The sequence below is a fragment of the Hesperophylax consimilis genome, chromosome 9 (assembly GCF_061612785.1).
Source record: "Hesperophylax consimilis isolate HC1 chromosome 9, BYU_Hcon_1.0, whole genome shotgun sequence".
NCBI classification, from domain to species: domain Eukaryota; kingdom Metazoa; phylum Arthropoda; class Insecta; order Trichoptera; family Limnephilidae; genus Hesperophylax; species Hesperophylax consimilis.
In genome coordinates this window covers 12627087-12647370 of record NC_142844.1, presented here as the reverse complement: position 1 = coordinate 12647370, position 20284 = coordinate 12627087, and the positions used below count along the sequence as shown (strand labels likewise).

The 20284-nt window shown below is 33.8% G+C and overlaps 1 protein-coding gene across 2 annotated transcripts; it reads right to left on the bottom strand.

Moving 5' to 3' along the window:
* Nucleotides 1-611: 611 nt before the first annotated feature.
* 7B2 (Secretogranin_V domain-containing protein 7B2) lies at nucleotides 612-19533 on the bottom strand. Of its 2 annotated transcripts, XM_089635299.1 has the most exons (7): nucleotides 19445-19533; nucleotides 16193-16332; nucleotides 14399-14631; nucleotides 12664-12693; nucleotides 11274-11425; nucleotides 6336-6610; nucleotides 612-2360 (listed from the first exon to the last, which is right to left on the bottom strand). In XM_089635299.1, exons 2-7 carry the CDS (start codon nucleotides 16283-16285, stop codon nucleotides 2280-2282), a joined length of 864 nt encoding a protein of 287 aa, XP_089491425.1. In that variant the 5' UTR covers nucleotides 16286-16332; nucleotides 19445-19533; the 3' UTR covers nucleotides 612-2279. The 2 variants fall into 2 exon arrangements, with proteins under 2 accessions (XP_089491425.1, XP_089491426.1); XM_089635300.1 differs by lacking the exon at nucleotides 12664-12693.
* Nucleotides 19534-20284: the final 751 nt, after the last annotated feature.

Genomic DNA, 20284 nt, shown 5'->3' with positions numbered 1-20284 from the left:
AATAATTAAGTTAATGCCATCTATGAACGCGTAGAGTATAACGTACGTTACGTTTACCCTTAAGGTTAAACGCAACGCTCGTTGTATTCTACGTGTTCACAGATGGCGTTAATTAATTAATTTTGTTTAAATACGCTTTTGCAAGGTATTGCTTTACAATATTAAGTCAAATTATTTTCTTCTAATATCTTTGATCGGTACAATATTGTATTTGTGTGCTTTTCTCGTAAGAATCGAGTTTTTAAAAGAACAAAACTATTTATTCATATTCAATTTGAGCATGTACGGGCGCAAACAAATAATTGTTCTTAATATTGTAAACCAACACCTTGCAAAAAGATTATTTTAATAATATAATTTAATTAACGTCATCTATGAACATGTAGAATATAACGAGCGTTGCGTTTAACCTTAAACCGTTACCTTACTTTCGGACTTGACATTTCTTGCGCGGCGGCCTGTAATGGCGCGCGGTACCGTCGCTCCGAAGTGGACGTGTAATAGGCAAGTATATTAATTGAATTTATAGATTTGAGGACGTTTCTCTGTATCCCGATATAATCGTGAAAAATTATAAGAAAGTAAAATTAAAATAAATGATTAATAAGTGGTTGATTGCATCAGAAAAGAAGATAAAGTTTATTATACTATTTTATTAATAACATACATTTCAATAAATATGTAATAAATAGTTATACATAAGGTTATTTAAATAACATTTATTAAAAAATCATGCATTATACGTGTTGCTATGTTTGGGTCAGCGATCTCTCAATAACTTATTTACTAAAATAGTTATGTTATTCTACAATATTAGTGACTATGGCGCGTTGAGGCTTCAACCTCCAACGCATTTCCTTCCGTTCTTACATGCCTCGCGCTTTATGCATTCCTATTTCTATACATTAAGTACAAGCCGCAGAAAACACCTCAAATATCCAGAAAAATATAAGTATTTTTAATTCTAGGCATAGATTTAATATTATTTGATTAATATTAACACTCATCAATAATTAAATTTTTTTAAATATGTTTGGTTGGGCTATTGAAGAACATTTGTCAGGTTGACAACTTTCCTTGCTTTGATATTTTAAACCTTAAATCTAGGTCCTTTATGTAGCATGTACTTGCCTACGTATTAATTACTTAAATTACAGTACTTAAGAACCTTCCGTTCGGATGTACGCGTCGTGTCCATAGGATATGTGACAAGCTCCACTGGTTGACCAATGGTATGAAATAATAATCGTGGACCTGTCGAGAAGCACTTAGGCCCACGATCATAAACTTCGCTACCACCAACCCAACCATTTCACCAAACTAAGCAACTGAACTTACAAACACACCTGCCAGCGTCATTTGCCTATCCGTAAATCAATTATTCGAGATATCTTTTCGCTTCATCAAAACTACAACCACGTTTTCATAATAGTAAAATAAATGCCCCAGATATTTTACGCCTTTTTATTTATTTTTTTTGTCTCATTCTTAATCGATTCTAGGATAAAATTAGAAGTTGATAAATAAATCTTTGATGATATGAAAATTTAAAATATTTATGATTAATTGTTGCAATTTGCATTAGATATCAGTAGAATTATATATCACATGTCGGTGTATTCAAACATGATGACAATTTTTAAAATGATAATTGCTTATTGTCATCACGATGTGTCACACACCATAGGGCCACTATGTGATATATAATGTTCAATATTGCGAAGGTCTTTCCAACAACTGTAAGAATATCGAAAATATTATTTAAAATTATAAAATGAAAATGAAAGAATCTTAAAACTGGTTACATTTCCAATGGACACGCCTTCTATTTGTTCACTCCATCTTACTAAGAAGAACAACAAATAGATATGAATAATTAAAGTAGTAATTATTAGTAATTCAGATAAATACAAACATTTGAGTACATGGTACATATAGGTTACTTTAAAATTACAAACAGCAACATTGATGATAGTTAAAATATTACTTTCTGAATAACCTATTATTTTACGATATCAATTATTAAAACATTATACTGGAAAATCGCATTTAAATATAACTCAAAAATTTGTCAATTCGTAATCCTTAGGTAGTTTGCCATGGTCGTCACCGGTAGCATCAATTAGTCTTTACAAAAATATAAATAATCCATTTCCTTTAATAAAAATATACTTTTTAACAACCATTTAGGTGGTTTGATAATTGTTTTACAAATCATACAAATATTTGAAAAGTTTACGAAAAGGCAAAATTAGAAGGAAAATAATTGGATCGAAAATCTAATCCATATTTAAATCAACATTAATCCCCTTCTTTGCGGCAACCGGTAGTTTTTCTCCATCCAAATAAGGGTTCACGCTCTGAAAGAAGAAAATAAAAGTATGAGAACTTATTTAAGAAGAGTAGGAACATGGATGCCACGGAGTTAAATTTCATGACATTACGGGGTAGAATTTAAGCGTTTTCAAGGGTTATTAGGTGCCAATGTTGCTTTTTTTTCTGCTGGAACCTCAATATGTATTTTGCAATTGTTAAGAGTTGTTCTCCTGGAAATCTAAGCTGAATTTGTAGCAGGGTGGAAGAGAGCCCACCGATGGAGAAGTTTGTGTTCGAAGTTATAAATATGCTATATGCAATGTTAAATTGAAAGAACTGCGGAATTGCAGTTCCAAATTTCCAACAGGCGCGCAGTGTGGGCTCTCGAAAATATGTTCTTCCGATACTAGGCAGTGAGCAACAGACCGAGAACCAGGGGACACATAACGATCCCTTAATTCAATACTGACAACGACCCAACACAATTACACATACTCACAGATTCTCTAAAGAAATATGAGCTGAAAAAAATAATGAATTTTTTAAGAATAAACTTAAAATACGCTTTAGAATAAACTTAATTTATCTAAAACTAATTTGGTGGTGTGGTATAATTTTACAATTTGCATATGAAAAAAACAGTATAATATAGAATATAAATGTATTTTATTTATTTTTAATTTTCTGCTAATTTTTATTGCGATAGATAATTAATGCATAGGTATGTGTTTTTATGTACATGGATGTTCATGGTAGTATTGACGAAATTATTTCATGTATACAACTCATGATACTCAAGTACCCCCCTCCTAAACACGAGTTATTCTCAATATTAGCGAGGCATTATTTTCATCAAGGAACACATATAATATATATTTTACCTTATTTAAAAAAATAATTTTTATATTAAAAATATGCTAACAATCAATATCAATATCACATTTAAAAAAAGGCAAAAATTCGTGATTATAAACAATTAATACCTATTAATCTAATAAAACTGTTGAACTTTAATTTATTTTCTTTTATGTATTCATTATTTAACATTATTATTATTCAAGTCATGTAAGTGGCTTCATCACAGTTTGATAATGCCTTCAGAAGGCGAAACAGCTCTCAAGCGGATTAATAATAATTAAGAACAAACAGAACTTGTTTATAAACAAAGTGATTTTTTTAAATAAATTGAATAATATTATCGAATGCATTAAAGAAAAACTTAAAATAACAACGAAGTTCTACAAATGAATAATGATAATAATCATTTAAAAATATAAATAAATGGGCCGAAGGTATTAAGGAGGGGAAGGAGATGGGACAGGGGAAGGCGGGGAAGTGCCTGACAATTCAGACCTGGTCACTAAACGAGGCTAAAGCCACTTCAAGCAACATTTCAATTCTGAATGGTGATATTTCACCATGGCGATACTGAAAGCATCTGCCACTCTGGAACGTACCGCAAAAATACGAGAAATACTCGTACTATATATTATTTTTGATTAATCAAATTGTGAAATAATATTAATTATTAAAGTTTAGTTTAGCATCTAGTATTACCCCCATCAGTTAATACGGACATGTGTCTAGTGTGGTAGTCGAAAAGCATGTAAAAAACTGTATCCAAATATATTTTTATGAATAAAAAAATAAAAAATTATTATTATTATTAATTTGGTAGGGTGTAAATTAATATTCATTGAGTTTTGTTTCAGAGAATATGAACAATTCTTCAAATATCGAAGTTAATTTTCAAGTTCTGTAAAACATTTTTTCAAGTTCTGTTATTATTCCAGTTCTTTCAAGCATCAAGCCTATAATGATATAATAACAGAACTTGAATAGTACTTTCACAGAACCCGAAAATGAACGTTGAAATTTGATAAATTGTTAAAATTCTGTGAAACATGCCTCAATACAAAGGACTATCCCATCAAAACCGTGGTTTCAGCAATTCCCTCATTTTTCCAAAAAATAAATTTCTTCTCTTATTCGAATGAGGATCGGACATTGTTCCGTTCCTGCCCACCTTTTTAAAATTCACGTCCTTGACTCCCCAGATTGTACATTCTGTGGTCTAGAAGTGGGAACTTTAGATCACATATTTTTTGGTTGTCCCTCTCTAAACAAATATCCTCTCTTCTATCAAGCCTTATCTAAAATTGCCTCCCCTCCATTCAACATCTCATCTCTTCTAAGTCTGAACTCGACTCCAATTTTCATTATAATTTTGAAATTTTCCTATTTAAATAAAATTAATATTTAAATTCACCTTTCATTTCTAAATAATTTTAAATGACGGCTGGCATAGTCCAGTGGTAACGCATTGGACTGCCATTCCGAAGGTCGCGGGTTCGAACCCGGCGTGCGCAAATAAATTTTATTTGATTAATTTATGTTATTTCACAATTAATTAATTAAAATAATATAGTAAATTTGCGGCACGTTCCAGAGTGGAAGATACTACCAGTATCGCCCTGGTGTAATACCACCATTCAGAATTGAAACGTTGCTCCAAATGGCTTTAGCCGTGTTTAGTGACTAGATCTGAATAGCCAGGTACTTCCCCACCTTCCTCTTTCCCTTCCCCACTTACCTTCAGCCTCACAACATCCCTAATTGGGGATGCCATAGTCTCACTGGCTCCAGACGGGAGCAGTTGGGACTCTTGTGAGGTATTAACTATAAAAAAAATAAAAAAAATAAAAAAAATGATGGCCAAGAACACCCTTGAAGGGTGAAAGCCAGAAATAATGAAAAAAAAAAACACATACTTAAGTTTTTTCAATTCACAGTAAACATAAATACAATTGAAGTCCTCTTAAGAGGAAGCTACAAGCCAAAACTGTGTATATTCTTGGTATACCTTATGTTTTAGGTAATAGGCATTAAAATCGCTTGACAAAAGGAATCTAGAAACGTTCGATTTCAAGCACAAAACTGGTTTTTATTTATTTTGTAAATAATTTTATAGAAAAGCAAAAAATTTAATCATGTGAAACTGTCACAAATAATCTTAGCCATAATACTGTATTTTTTACTGTAAGTTGTTTCCTTTACGCGTTCATACATTTTTATTGAAAAGATATTTTTTTTAGTATTTTACATTTATATTTTTTATTGAGTAATTTGTTATTTTATTTGTATTCTACTCAAGCAAAACGATAGGAAAACCTTCAATTTATCTAAAGCATATTTTTTGGTATTCATAATATACACCAATTCGTTATAAAGATTAATCAGAATAGTGGTTAAGCATTAAGCTTCGCCTTAAATTATAATGCAGTCTTCGATTGATTTGACAACCAAGTAATTTTTTTCATCATCCGCAAAATATGCTAGTTAATTAGCGTGTAAAAACATTTGTGAATATAAGAACGACAAACATTCCTGAGTTAAAAAAAACCTGACAATATTTTAAAATATCCTACTAGCATTACAGTAAGCGGAAGATGTTGCTGGTGTCAGGATGGACAGGAAGACTTGGTCAGACAAGAAATTGAACTCACTACTCCTGTTTGGTACCCAGACGATATGTTATCTCAGCTAATGACCGGTCAAATAGTAAATATATAATATGTTAATTTAATAATGGCCCTAAATAAGGACCCTTAGATACGCTGGAGGACACGAAAAAGAAGCTGAACTTGGTCCCCTTAACTGATACACATTTATGTGAGTACCGCACAATAGTCCCAACTGTGTGGAGCCAGTGAGACTATGACACTTGTGAGGCTGAATATAATGGGGAGGGGAAGGAGGTGGGGAATACAAAGTAGATAAGTACCTGGCTATACAGACCTGGTCACCAAATACAAGTTAAGCGTTTTTATGCAACGTTTCGATTCTGAATGATGGTGCTTGAAAGTATCTACCACTCTCGAACGTTCCGCATAAATTATATACACTTTTAAATACGAATTAAATTTTGAAATTGCGCACCCCAGTATTTGAACCCGCGACCATCAAATTCGTAGCTAAGTACATTTTTTAAGTAAACAAGTAATAAACAGTTGTCTTACCTTCTTGGCATGAAACTTCTTGGCCACCAGGTTCTTGTGCTGGTCCATCTTGAGCTGCTGCGCCAGGAAGTAGTCGAGGCGGGCGGTGGGAGAATCCTCTCCGCGGGAAAGTCCGCCCAGCCCTCCGTCACGGCCCTCGCCGCCATCCCCGCCCTCACCGCCCGCCCCTGGACACTCGAACATGTGCTCCCCGTCGCACATGCACTCCTGCTCGGACTGGTACTCCCGGCTGAAGGCGGCGGTGTTCTCGAAGTTCAGTGTACATCCTTGCTCCTCTGAAAAATAAATAACACAATTTTATCAATAACATAAATGTCCCGTCTGTAAATTTATATGTTACCTTCCGGTTTCAGTTCAAGTTGGTGGCTTTTTTACCTAGATTCTGGTTTGCATAGTCATGATTCCTACTACGAGCTATAATCAATATCATAAATAAAAAACCACTCAAATCAATATTCTGATACCTATCGTTCTGAAGAAAGTTTGAAAGAATTTTCATTGAGATTGTGACATTTCTCTACACAAATGGTAAAATTCCTTATTTGAAATTTAAAAAAATTATACATAAAATACTTTTGGTTAATCGTAAGTAGGTGGGTGTTTCATTTTTGTGTTGTGTTGACCTCTACACAAATGGTAAAATTCCTTATTTGAAATTTAAAAAAATTATGCATAAAATACTTTTGGTTAATCGTAAGTAGGTGGGTGTTTAAGTACCTACATCGAAATCTTATGATTTCAGAGGATATTTGTCTTTTGATTGATTAAATAATAATACGATAAAATAACTCTACAAGATAACTCCCGCTCCAAAAAAAAGTTGACCACCACCAAGGTTCGTGCCACGGCCAACCTGGTCAGTTTCAACGTCTCAAAAATCCAAGCGTGTCTGATTTCGGCAAAGAAGAAATGCCTGTCTGGTGCAATTTGTTGGAAGCACCCTCCCATATAAATACTTCTTTGAAATGCTTGGAGTAAGTATATCAGACCGTTTCAAGTATCGGGACATTATAGAAGCCTGAGTAAATCTGTCTTCCGAGAAACTGGGCGTCTTGTATAGGGCTACCAGATTCTTCAATAGTAACCAGTTGCTAACCCTATACAAATCTCAAGTACGCCCAGCAATTGAATTTGGGAACCACCTGTGAGCTGGAGCCTCGCAATACATGATAAACATACTTGATTCTGTGCAAAGGAGGGCAGTTAGCAAACCGATTGCCATCTCTAATGCATCTCTAATGTTTCTACAGGTATCTTAATGGTACCTTATGTAAGGAGCTAGCAGCATTGATCCCTGGTACACCGGTGCACGTGCATGAAACTCGACGTACATGAGAGGAAGACCCTTTCAAAATTAATGTTGGCTTCATGAGAACGGGCCGCTTCAAGACGGCTCGTATGTGGAACGAGTTACCGGCATCTATTTTTCCTCCTACTTATAATCCGGGCCTCTCTTAATAAATCCATCCCTACAGCCTCTACCTTAACCCGCATCACAACGCTGCCCAACTGGGTGGCGACATAGCTCCCTTGTCTTTACACTGTATAGTCAGGGGCGCTCTTGAGACGAGTCATATAAAAAAGAGAGAAAATTATAAACATGCTGTTTTGGACGCGAGGTCTACTATTCACAGAACTACTAGTAAAATAAGAGCGTAGTTATATCATTCACATGGGGGATGGGTAGTTCGGCAATGGGGAAAGGGGGAAGGGGGTTGTACCCCCCGCCTTATACACAGGGTTTTACATCATCACAAGGCCGGGACACTCATCCAAAGCAGCCTCCTAACTTATATGGGATTTTACAAAAAAAATATTTTTTTTCCTTTTATTCTTATTTAATAAAACATCGTAAAATGTTACAGTTCATTTTAAAAAAAAAAATGAAAATACATTTTTTGGATTTTGTCCCGGCCTTATGATCTAGGAGGTTTTGCTTATCCACGCCCTTGAGTATAATTATTTCTTTCCAATATAATAATTTGTCATACATCTTTCTGCCACAGAGTGTGAAGGCATTATCCGACACCTTCTAGCAGTGTACCTACCCACCTACAACTTTGCTCTCATTAGAATAAATGTGGACCCCCCTTGCGGAAACATCTTGAAAAAATATGCACAATTTTTAAAACACCATAATATACTTTTTGTTGACAATCAAAGTATTTTGAATGAGCCATTTCAAATTTATGGATACTCCATTTCTTCTATCTTCTCACGGAAACGTTATGATAGAAATTGAGATTTCCCTGTAATTATTGCAGTCTGGCTTCGATTTTTCCACCCAAGGATATTATCGCAAATGCTACTTCAAAAAGTTATTTACAATTTGCAGTCAAACATTTTTACGGTAGAACCTGTAATTTAGTTTTAGAGTATAATAGACGACATCTGTTAATTAAATACGAAACTAGTCACCTCATTTAAGTCCCTGGTAAAAGTAATAATTGGTTTGAAACATGAAAAATAATACTGATATAGTGGAACAAGTTTCTTTTCTGTAATTTTTTTGCAGCCATATTTTTTAACTTTTCATAAACTACTCGTTCATAGATGGCTCTAATTAAGTTATTCTTTCAAATAGCCCGCATATAATGCATCTCTAAAAGTGCTGATAACTCCTTCTGCCTTTCTGCTATTTTTGATTGCTCGTTAATTCGTTTTATTTGAAATATTTATTTTCGTTCTTAAGGTTAAACGCAACGCTCGTTGTATTCTACGTGTTCACAGATGGCGTTAATTAATTAATTTTGTTTAAATACGCTTTTGCAAGGTATTGCTTTACAATATTAAGACAAATCATTTATTTGCGCCCGTATATACGCAATATGAATATGAATCAATAGTTTTGTTCGTTTAAAGACTTAATTCTTTCGAGAAAGGCACACAAATACAATATTTTACCGATGATTCAATCCAATATTGTATTTGTATGCCTTTCTCGATAGAATTGAGTTTTTATATGGACAAAACTATTTATTCATATTCATATGGCGTATATGAGGGCGCAAACAAATAATTTGTCTTAATACTGTAAAGCAATACCTTGCAAAAGCGTATTTAAACAAAATTAATAAACAAATAATTTGTCTTAATACTGTAAAGCAATACCTTGCAAAAGCGTATTTAAACAAAATTAATTAATTAACGCCATCTGTGAACACGTAGAATACAACGAGCGTTGCGTTTAACCTTAACCTTAATGGTTAGTATTTGAGAATCATTTCCTTCTACCAGATTGTATTTACTTACTTTGTCGCAAGAACATATAATAATAAAAGGCGACTGAGTGATTTTCAAGAGAGTTACGGTTATTTTCACGGTTGTTACGGTGTCTTTTATTTCTTTTTCTTATTGCTTCTAACTGTTCCTTCAGGAAATAAATATGTGATACTTCTTCAAAAAACTTCTAAATTTCACCTTCACTAATGAAATATACTAACTAGAATCTTTTCGTCTCTTACAATATCCCATTTCTAAAACCAATCAGAAATTTCAAATTGTGCCATTAGAAGATATAGCCTAGCCAGTTTAATCTAGTAATTGTCTACTCAGTTTCTTACTTGACTTAATGTGGATGTTCAGAAAAAATATTTTCAATCTGCAATACTATATATGAACATATTATGTAAAAACGAAGAAAGTAGTGTCTTGATCTCTAAGTTGATTTCATAATGTAAACTTAACATGTTTACAAGTCCCAGCGACAGATAGTTCTAGTAGCTTCAAACAAGACGCGTGAGAAGGAAGAGGACGAACGTCGGTGACATTCGTACGAGCTCTCGCTGGAACTAGTCTATTTATAAGTCTACTAATAATTTATTTTTAAGAAACAAACAGCTTAATGTTACAAAGATAGACACGAGGTTAATTTAGGCTAAGCCAAAAAAGTTTCCCTTGCTAAAGTTGTTTATAGATAGGATTTTTACTGTCTTCAAACTAATTAGGAGATAAAGAGAAGAGGGAGAAGAATATCGATTATCGATGGGAGATCCTCCCGATACCGATGTATTCTATACTGTATTAATTTATGATCATACTCGATATTTCTGTTAGATATTTCTAAAGGTTATTGCTAAAAATGACTACATTAGGAAATTTTGTGTTATACTGCGCCCATGTACGGAGAATTGAGGATTTTTTCTAACGTTGGTTTAGTTTAGTTTAACATACAGTATTACCTCCAAGGCCTCCAATAAATTGTACTTCACTGATATGTGTACCTTTTAAAGGTATACTCAAGGGAAATCTTATTTTTATCACGTGTTAATGATTATTTATTGCATTTTTAAATATTTATAACTTTGTTCATTTCGCAGTAAACGAAAAGAAGATTGAGGTCCTCTTTGAGTTTTTATTTTATTTTATTGGTACATGATTTAGAGTACATGTTGTTTTTTGTGATATTTCACCCTCCATGCTAGGGATGACCCTGTGTTATGGCGGATGAATTTTACAAGTTACGGACATAGAATCTATACATTACTATAATATAAAAAAGAAAATTGATCTATAGCTACTTTGGGTTGCAAGAAGAGGATGGAGAAGTTTAAGTTTAAAGCATTTTCTATTTATTTACAACTAAGTACTTTTTATCATATGCACAATATGCTATGTAATTAGAGTGTAAAAAAACGTTTGTGAATATAATATACATATTATATAATTTTAATACATTCTACGTACAATATATAAGATTGGCCCTAAATTTGAATCTTGAGGTACGCCGGAAAAGAAGCTGGACTTGGTTCCCTCAACTGATACAGATTTAAGACTACTTTAAAAAATGAAGTTAGCCAATGCAGTAAGTTACCATGGATGCCTAATTGGTTTAATTTTTTTAATTAGAATGAAATGGTGATGCAACATATTGCATCTTATCAAAGCCAGCAATCGTACCTAAACAAAATTAGTCGTAATAACATAGTATCAAGTTACCAGTGTATCCAACCGGGCAGGGGTTGGGCGGGTTACAGTAGGCGGGAAGGGCGGCGTCCGCCTTCAGCTGCTGGGGCGGTCTTCCGACGTGGCCTGGTTTCACGTGGGATCCCTCGGATCCTGGCCCGTTTACGTACTGGCCCCACAGCGTGCTGCAAATAAGAAAGACCAATAGTATATTCGTGTTCCTATACAAAGGAGGAAATTTGATAGTAGGTATCTATAATTTTGGTAGTTGGTATGTCGCTTGGGATAAGCGTCTCTCAAACTGCTGACGCATTTCGAGACTCTGTACCTACTTGAGTCATATTTAGTTTAGGGGTCTAATAATCAAAAAAAATTTTACATTTCTAATAAAGTGAAAGAACACATGCCGTAGGCTACCAAAACAGAATAATTAAACTAATCACTACTTCTTCTAGTAAGTACTTAAATATTACGCGAAAGACCTTAAATACTAACCCCTTTTCCGTTGCTATCCTTAACATAGCATATTACGATATTCTAACATCGGGGGTGTAGTGGAAACTGTGATAATGGAATATGAAATTCAGTAAGTATTGCAATAAAAACAAGTAATATTTTATTTTGAAAGGCATCTGCGATATAGAGGAACGCAATCTAAGCTTCGAATAACTTTTATGATTCCCGATCAATACACCGTTTTTTAAAGTGCACATTAATGGTAATAACAGTGAATAATCCTTATTTTTCCACTTAATTTATTATTAAGTAAATATTTATTATTAGCAGTGGCGGCTCGTGACTTTTGGGTGTACTAGAGTGCTAATATTATAAAAAATGGCAATTCTGATGTTGTTATAGCTGAAAATGATTTTTTATTTTTTTTTCGAAAATCGATTTTTTGTATGAAGATTTTCAGGAAATTTCAGTATAGCCGTGCGCCGCACGGAATTCCTGAAAATCTTCATACAAAAAATCAATTTTCGAAAAAAAAAAAAAAAATCGTTTTCAGCTACAACAACATCAATTAAGCCATTTTTTGTAATATTAGCACTCTAGTAACCCAAAAGTCACGAGCCGCCACTGATTATTAGTAAATATAATTTTCCCATTAGACAATATCAGTTATTTGTGTCGATTTAACATAACAGCAGTACCCAATTATCAGCTGTCATGTTTTATCGTCAGATAATATTTACCGTTTTATTCAAACAGGTCGTGAATATGTACCTATTATGAATTCTCTGAGGTAAGTTAGTTAATTTACAATTCGAGATATGGACAGACAAGTTATAATAAATTATTATTATGATATTGAAGTGGACATGGTCGTATACAATCAACATTAGGCGTTGATACCTATGTTTTATGGTTTATGGAAGTGGATTACGGATGATACTATTTAGTTATAAGGATATTTGCAAACCTATATCGGAGGGTCTCTGGATCCTTCAAGCTAGTATTATTGAAGTAAGAAGTGGTTAAGTTAGGTTTGGCCAGGTTCGGTAGGTATTTTTTTAGGTTATTTTGATTTAGGTACCTACATTTAGTTAGGGGAAAAATGGAACAGGTTTTATTTAGACCGTAACCAATGCCAACCGCCTTAAAATCTAACCAACTAAATATACATTGGCATCTGGATTTCTGGATCAAAGTTAGTTATAAACCAATTAAAATAGGGTACTCTTTCCACCTATTTAATGTGTAAGTCCCTAATTACGAGTAGAATATTTTTCAAAGATTTTTATAAATATTTTTAATGTGACGGACCAACGTTGACGAATCAGCGTTTAGATATAGAAACCTTTGTTCATGCCAAAAGTTATAATTTTATTGATATTTGACTTGACTGCTGTGCCATTAGTCATACCTACGAGCATTACTAAATATAAAAAACCACACCATACAGAAAATATTTATTTACAAAATCAGCAGTATCTTGGCCGTTAATGTCAGGGCCAAAGTACAAGCCTCTATATTATATAGCCACCCATGATCCGTACCCTGGGACGTACAATAATGAAGGGTTATGAATTTACAGTAAGAAACTCAATAAAATAAGTTGAGCAAGGCAAGAAAATATAAGATAGAGTAGATTCAAGATAAGAACAGAGTATTATTTTGAACCATAGAGACTAATAGAGGAAAGGATAATGGAATCACAAATAGAAACTTCAATACAATATATAGGTCAGGTTGGGTTAGGTAAAGAAACACGAAGTATAGTACCGTAATGTGGGGCGACTTTTGAATCGGGGGATGAATTTTATCGTTGCGATTCGTTTCTTTTAATAATGATTTTTTTGGGAGGCGTAAATTCTGTGATACTTAGTTGGTTTCCAGTTAACTCTTGACAGGCTAAGATGCCAAACAAAACCTCTGTAATCAAGTGGGTCTTGCGACTAAACCATGCATTATCTTATGGGCTTTTAAACCATAGAAATTCCAATCATTAAGTCAATTATTAATGGTAACTTCTGTATTTGCGCAGGAATACGTAAAATGCTTAAATTATATGTCAAGCATTTGTTAATATAAGGAGGATAGTAATTTTGGGTACTACCCACTACCTCTCTTGGCTGCGGGATAGTTAAAGGAGTTTAGAGATAGTTAAACAAATTTATGGTGGAATTGTGAAGCAGTTTTTTCTGATATTTTCGAAAAGATAAAAATGTTAATTAATTTTATTAATATCTAAATTATCATAATAGTTTCTTGTAACTTATATTTTAAAGCATATGAGTGTCTATCGACATTAATAAAAATACTTTAATGCTAGAAAACGCTTTTTTTCAATTTTTTGTGTTTGGCGTATGGTTATAATAAGCTTATAAAAATGGTATGTCAAAATCGCATCACTCCTAAATATGACTTTGATCAGCATGTTCTTTTTTTTACTCCTCAAACACGTGTAGGTACTTTTTAAAGTATATATGTCGTCAATAATAATAATAACATAGCATTTATATAGCGCAATTTAGTGTAATTTAGTATTAGTGGTCATGTTTTAAAATTATTCATTTTCAAACGTGCGCAAAGGTTATGACATTAAATTTTATAAAAAAATTTATTTTGTTCCAATGTTGAAAATTGATCAAAGTAACCCCATTTTACGGTACAATAAAAGTAATGAAATATAGGATTAAATTAATTTTCCTAACCTATGTTGGAGATATTCCTGATCCCTCAGGCTAGGGTTGGGGTTACCGTCGGAGAGCGAGTCGTAGTCGAACTGCTCGCTCTCCAAATCCTTGGCGGCCCGGGACATGAGGGGCAGGCGGGACTCTCCCCCGGGGAAGTCCATGTAGGAGTCGGCCGCCTCTGCCAGGTCCTTGCCCATCCGGTCCACCACCTCGCGAAGCAGAGCATCGGAGATGTAGTGGTCTTGAGCGAACTGAAGGAAAACATTGCCTAATTAAGTCCACTTCAAAATAGGGGTAGTTACTTATAAAAATATGGTTAATTTAACCAATGAAAAAGTTCACAAATTCAATGATTAGACAAAGAATCTTAAAATACATTGCGACTAAAATATACAATAATCAACCTGACAAAACAAAACAATAATCAACCTGACAAACAAGACAATTTAAAAATCTAAACAAATTTATAATCTTGACTAAACAGTGGATTATCGACACGGGATATCCCTACAATAAAACATAGGTAACCTTACTGATATTAAGTTTCGTAAAAATAATATATAAATTTTATACGTAGGAGTTTAAGGAATTACTTAAAGAATTCATAATCGTAATAATTCTGCATCGGTGATTCAATCAAATGTTGTATTCAAAGGTCAAAACTATTTTTTCTTATTTATATTGCGTATGTTCGTATGCAAACAAATAATTCATCAGCGCAACTCGCAAAAATTGTTTTTTCCTAAAATAATTAAATTAACGCCATCTATGAAAGAGAAGCTTGCGAATTCTTTGAAGTAAACCCTTTGGCAGCCATCTACACGGAGAAAAATTGCTAATTTATTAAGAATTATTGGTAATTCCGGTTAAAAACGGGATTGCAGGTCTTCCGAATGAATTGACTAGTTTCCAGATATTATCTAGATTGTGGAGGGTCTTTTCAGTCTGTCCAGAAGTAACGTATCAACCCATCTATCCCGTTGCGGTGTAAACGTTGGGTCGAGAGAATCCGGCTCAAATTGTTTTTCTCAACCGGCCTCTCCTGATCCCGCCCGCCACGCAGCTGGTACCTCTGCTAAATCAGTTGACTTCTTAGGGCAGAGGTGTTGGTTATCCAATTAATGATTCCTGGGTGAAGTTACCCGTATCTACCTTCTATATTTGATTGAATATTTATGAAGTTTTATATTTTCTACGATAGAACGGGTCATTTTTACAACTTATTCTTGTAGACAGCTCCGGTTTTGTGACCTAGCTTCACACTGAAATAATCACCAAAGGTGACAGACCCTGAAATTGTTTACCTACCTGTCTGTGGTTAATGTAAAAATGTGATCCCTATTATTGGTAAAACAAGTTCTGAAGGCAATCGATAGCTGCTTTTGTTGGAGAATCTAATTGAAACGCGTGCCTCTGTTATTTCGATTGCAATCTCTTACTCTTTATCAAAGAGCATATTCACTATTTATTACTCAGCCGTATTCGCAACTACAACTTGTTCAAGTTACCACACGGCACAACAGATGTTCTAGCACAACACAGCACGAAAAGATGAATGATGCTATTGAATGAGATTTCTCAAACAGTAGATACCCATACTTAATTCTTCTTTAAATAATCTTTAAAAAAAATTGAATGCTTATCTTCCATATGCTAAGAATTTTAAAATAAGAAATCTTGTACACTGTAGTCTGTCGAACAATAAAAAAATAATAAATTTTATTTTAATAATTAATAGTTAGAAATTTAAAACTAAAATTATTTTTTCTATGTAAATGGTAGCATTAAAAGTAGTAATCAATAAATACTTACATGAACAGCCTGTAACTTTGGCCCAGCGTCATGAGGGAGATAGGCCAGGGCCCCAGTAGCGAGCAGCGCCACTAGCGCCATGAACAGCGCCATGTTGACACTGGGACTGGAACTGGTGCTATCTGAAGGCTGAGCGGTTCCTGCACTCAAAAAGGACCATTAGTTAAACTTAATTCCTTGACGACCCCTGTGGCAGAGCGGTAAGTTCCTTGGCCATATTGGCACTATAGCAAACAATACAATATAAAAAATATTATAGTAACAAAATGATTAATTATTCGTAAAGACAATAAATACAAAGAGAGTAGAGGAAAATAGGTATGGATACCTGCCTAGAGAAAGTAGCAAAAATCAACATTAAAAGAAAAAGTAAATAATACGGTAAAAATGCACATAAAAAGTTAGCTTCAGATTTTATATAACTTTATTACCGAAATAAAATATTTAAAAAATTGATTGAAATTTTGATTTAGAATAAACCAGCTGACGTGTTTCTCTACTTTCTATAAAAATAATTTGTATGTATAATATATATAGATATAAACCTTCCTGAAGAAATTTTCTAATTTTTTGTGAAAACCCTATCAATATCCGTTGCGTAGATTAGAAGAACTAAGAGCACAAACAGACAGACGCAGATAGCGACTTTATTTTATACTATTTAGAGATATATATTTTTTTTTTTATAGTGTAATACCTCACAAGAGTCCCAACTGCTCCCGTCTGGAGCCAGTGAGACTATGGCATCCCCAATTGGGGGATGTTGTGAGGCTGAAGGTAAGTGGGGAAGGGAAAGAGGAAGGTGGGGAAGTACCTGGCTATTCAGATCTAGTCACTAAACACGGCTAAAGCCATTTGGAGCAACGTTTCAATTCTGAATGGTGGTCTTACACCAGGGCGATACTGGTAGTATCTTCCACTCTGGAACGTGACGCAAATATACTATATATTATTTTAATTAATTAATTTTAATCAATTAATTGTGAAATAACACAAATTAATCAAATAAAAATTATTTGCGCACGCCGGGTTCGAACCCGCGACCTTCGGAATCGCAGTCCAATGCGTTACCACTGGACTATGCCGGCCGTCATATTAGAGAAGAAGATATGACAATATCAACGGAACTGAATTTATTTCCAAGCCTATGTTTCCTCTGGACTGAGGAATGAATGAAGTATTTTGTTTTCGACGAATAAATAACTAACAACTCGTGTTACGATTTTATACTCGGAAAGTTGTTAGCTTTGTTGAGTCAGGTGCATCCATTGAACCATTAACCGGTAACTAATTTGTTATTTAAAATTATCAAATTGCTCGTAGTTCAAGAATTAAAATGTTGCTAGTCATAGGATACCTGGCTACGCGTAGTGACCAGTTTTGAAAAAATCACGTTCCTCCCATGCATCCTCCAAAGTCTGGTCCTCAATATGTTATAGCCCCACTGGTTCCGACAGTTACCACTTTTATTAATATTTTTCGATTATAAAATACAACAAAATATGTCGGGCAAAAAATATGAATTATGCGTTCATTATTATTCCTCATCCCACTATTAAATGACTCATTTGGTTAGGACAAACATTATGCAAAATCCCTTAATTATAAGTTAATGCGTTTGGTTTGGTCAAACATTACGTATGCGTAATCCCTTCATTAAATAATTTAACAAATGTGCTTAGGTCAAACATTATGCATAATCGCTTCATTAAATAAGTTAACACATATGCTTAGGTCAAATATTATGCATAATGGCTTCATTAAATAACTCAATTCATTTGGTTACGTCAAAAATTATGCATAATCCCTTCATAGAGTAATGCAATAAAGTCCGTTAGGTCAAACATAGAATATAACCCCTCATTCTGATAATGCAATGACTCCCTCGAGGCCAAATATATTCCAAAACCATCAAATTTAAAAAAAAAATCTACAACCTTCCTTCCTGTACTACTATCTACTGTGTCAGCTGAGGCCACATCCTTCTGTTAATTCGTATTTCAGTCATGGCCTATGTAAATTAAATTTATTACCGGAATCAAAAAGTTACGCGCAGAGATGTTCAGGCAAGTAAAAATACTGATTGTATTCAAAAGGATTGAGAATTTAGCAATTATCATCACGTATTTATCGATTTTTTCTGAAAGATAAAAACTTTTATTGCGGAAAAACATTTTGTAAGATAATTTAATTTTTCTGTTTCCAAACGTTGTAAAAAATTCCCAGGGTTTTTGCTTTAATTTCTTTAGTGAAAGTTTATTTAGAACGCTATGTCATTTGCATAATGAACTACAAAGCTTTGAAATATATATAACTTCAACTGGTTAAAAATAATACGATGCGCCATTTTGCGTGTGATATATCAGTAAATTGACAAAAAAATTAAATATATATATTTCCATTACTCGTGCGAAGCCGGGTAATACAGCTAATCCTCGACATACTTTGAAAGAACAGATACTTCAAAAAGACGAACTAATTTGTTCAAATGCGTTTCAGCGAATCACTTCTTATGACAAATAAATCTAAGGCTTAATAATGTCTCCAATGTTAGGGACATAATAAAATAGGTCAAAGTGAATCTAATACGTAATATGTTTCCCTGCCACGTCACCAAATTTGCCACCACCTGTAGGAGTATCAATGAATATCAGTGGGCCACTGGAATTTTAAAATGGTTTGGGTTGTCAATGTACATGCGTATTATACCCATATTATTAGGAACATTTAATTCTACTTTTAATAAATTAACCTCTTATCTTCTACAATCAAAAAGAAATGTGGTGAAAAAATTGTTATTATTCTAAAATTCACACAACTTACAATAAAATAGGGAAATAAATAAAATGATTAAAAATATACATAACGAAACTAAAAAAAAATTCTCTACCCTAATTAAAACTTTTTTGAAGAAGAATTTCTAATATATGTACATGTAATATAAATACCCAATAACATGACAAATAAAATGGTATTTTACTTCGTTTTTTCAAATTCGATAAACCTATTCATCCACTTTGTTTTAATGTACATATTGTTACATGAATATGGTTTGGCAAAGGTTAGAAAACAAATACGTATATTGGTGCACAGTCAACAATATTGAGTAGTTCACTAAGAAATATGTACAATACGAAGAAAATAACTTTCAAAATATGCGGAACGTATTTAGTAAACGAAGTTGATTTGAAAATCATTAATTACGTTGATTAAACAAGGAATTATGAAGAAAATTCAAAAAATCAGACTCACCTTTAAACACAAGTGTCAGCGAATGGAGTTTGATACTGAAAGTTCATTGAGTAAGATCGATGTTAAGGGCGCATGCGCAACAGGGAATCATGTGGGTGTCCCGGTATCGACCTGTACCGCCCTCCCCGCCCCCGCCCTAACCCCCTCACCATCCCGCCCTACCACCGATACCCGCCCACGTCATAGCTGTCACTGAGGTGGCGCTTTCATCGCTTAATCTTCACACAACCCTCTAGAATAATCCATGAGAGAAATGACACGAAAAAGGGGATTTTCATCTTCAACCTCTCATAATTACACCAAATAAAAAAGCTGTCTCTTTTATTGAGTTGTTTATTTTACTGGCAATATTTCATGGTTTATTGAGTGGCGTATTGTTCCAACTCGTGCGTCTAATGGAAAACGTCGTCAATTTATGGCAGCAAATGAAAACTGCGCAATAACAATGGGTGGCATGGAGTGACAACGGTGTTTAGTGTAAAGTATCATATAGGTATTAACATATTATTTATACTTCGAATATGTACTTGAATCTGCCTCACGGAGATAACGAACGTCATCGTTTTATTCTCGTAGCATAAAAAAATAAAAATAAAAAGGGTTCGAAGAAATTATCTATGTCTTTTCTGAACCTGAATTCAAATGGAAATTCATTGAAATCTGGTACTTATTGACATGGTTTGAGGTTTTCACGGACAAAAATATTATAGTGATTTATTTTTGGGGTATTATGCCGTGTAGCGCTACCTTCTTTAACCAACATTTCGGACAGCATTACAGTGACCATCATCAGGGCAGATGTGTCACACATATGCCCTGATGAAGGACACTGTAATGCTG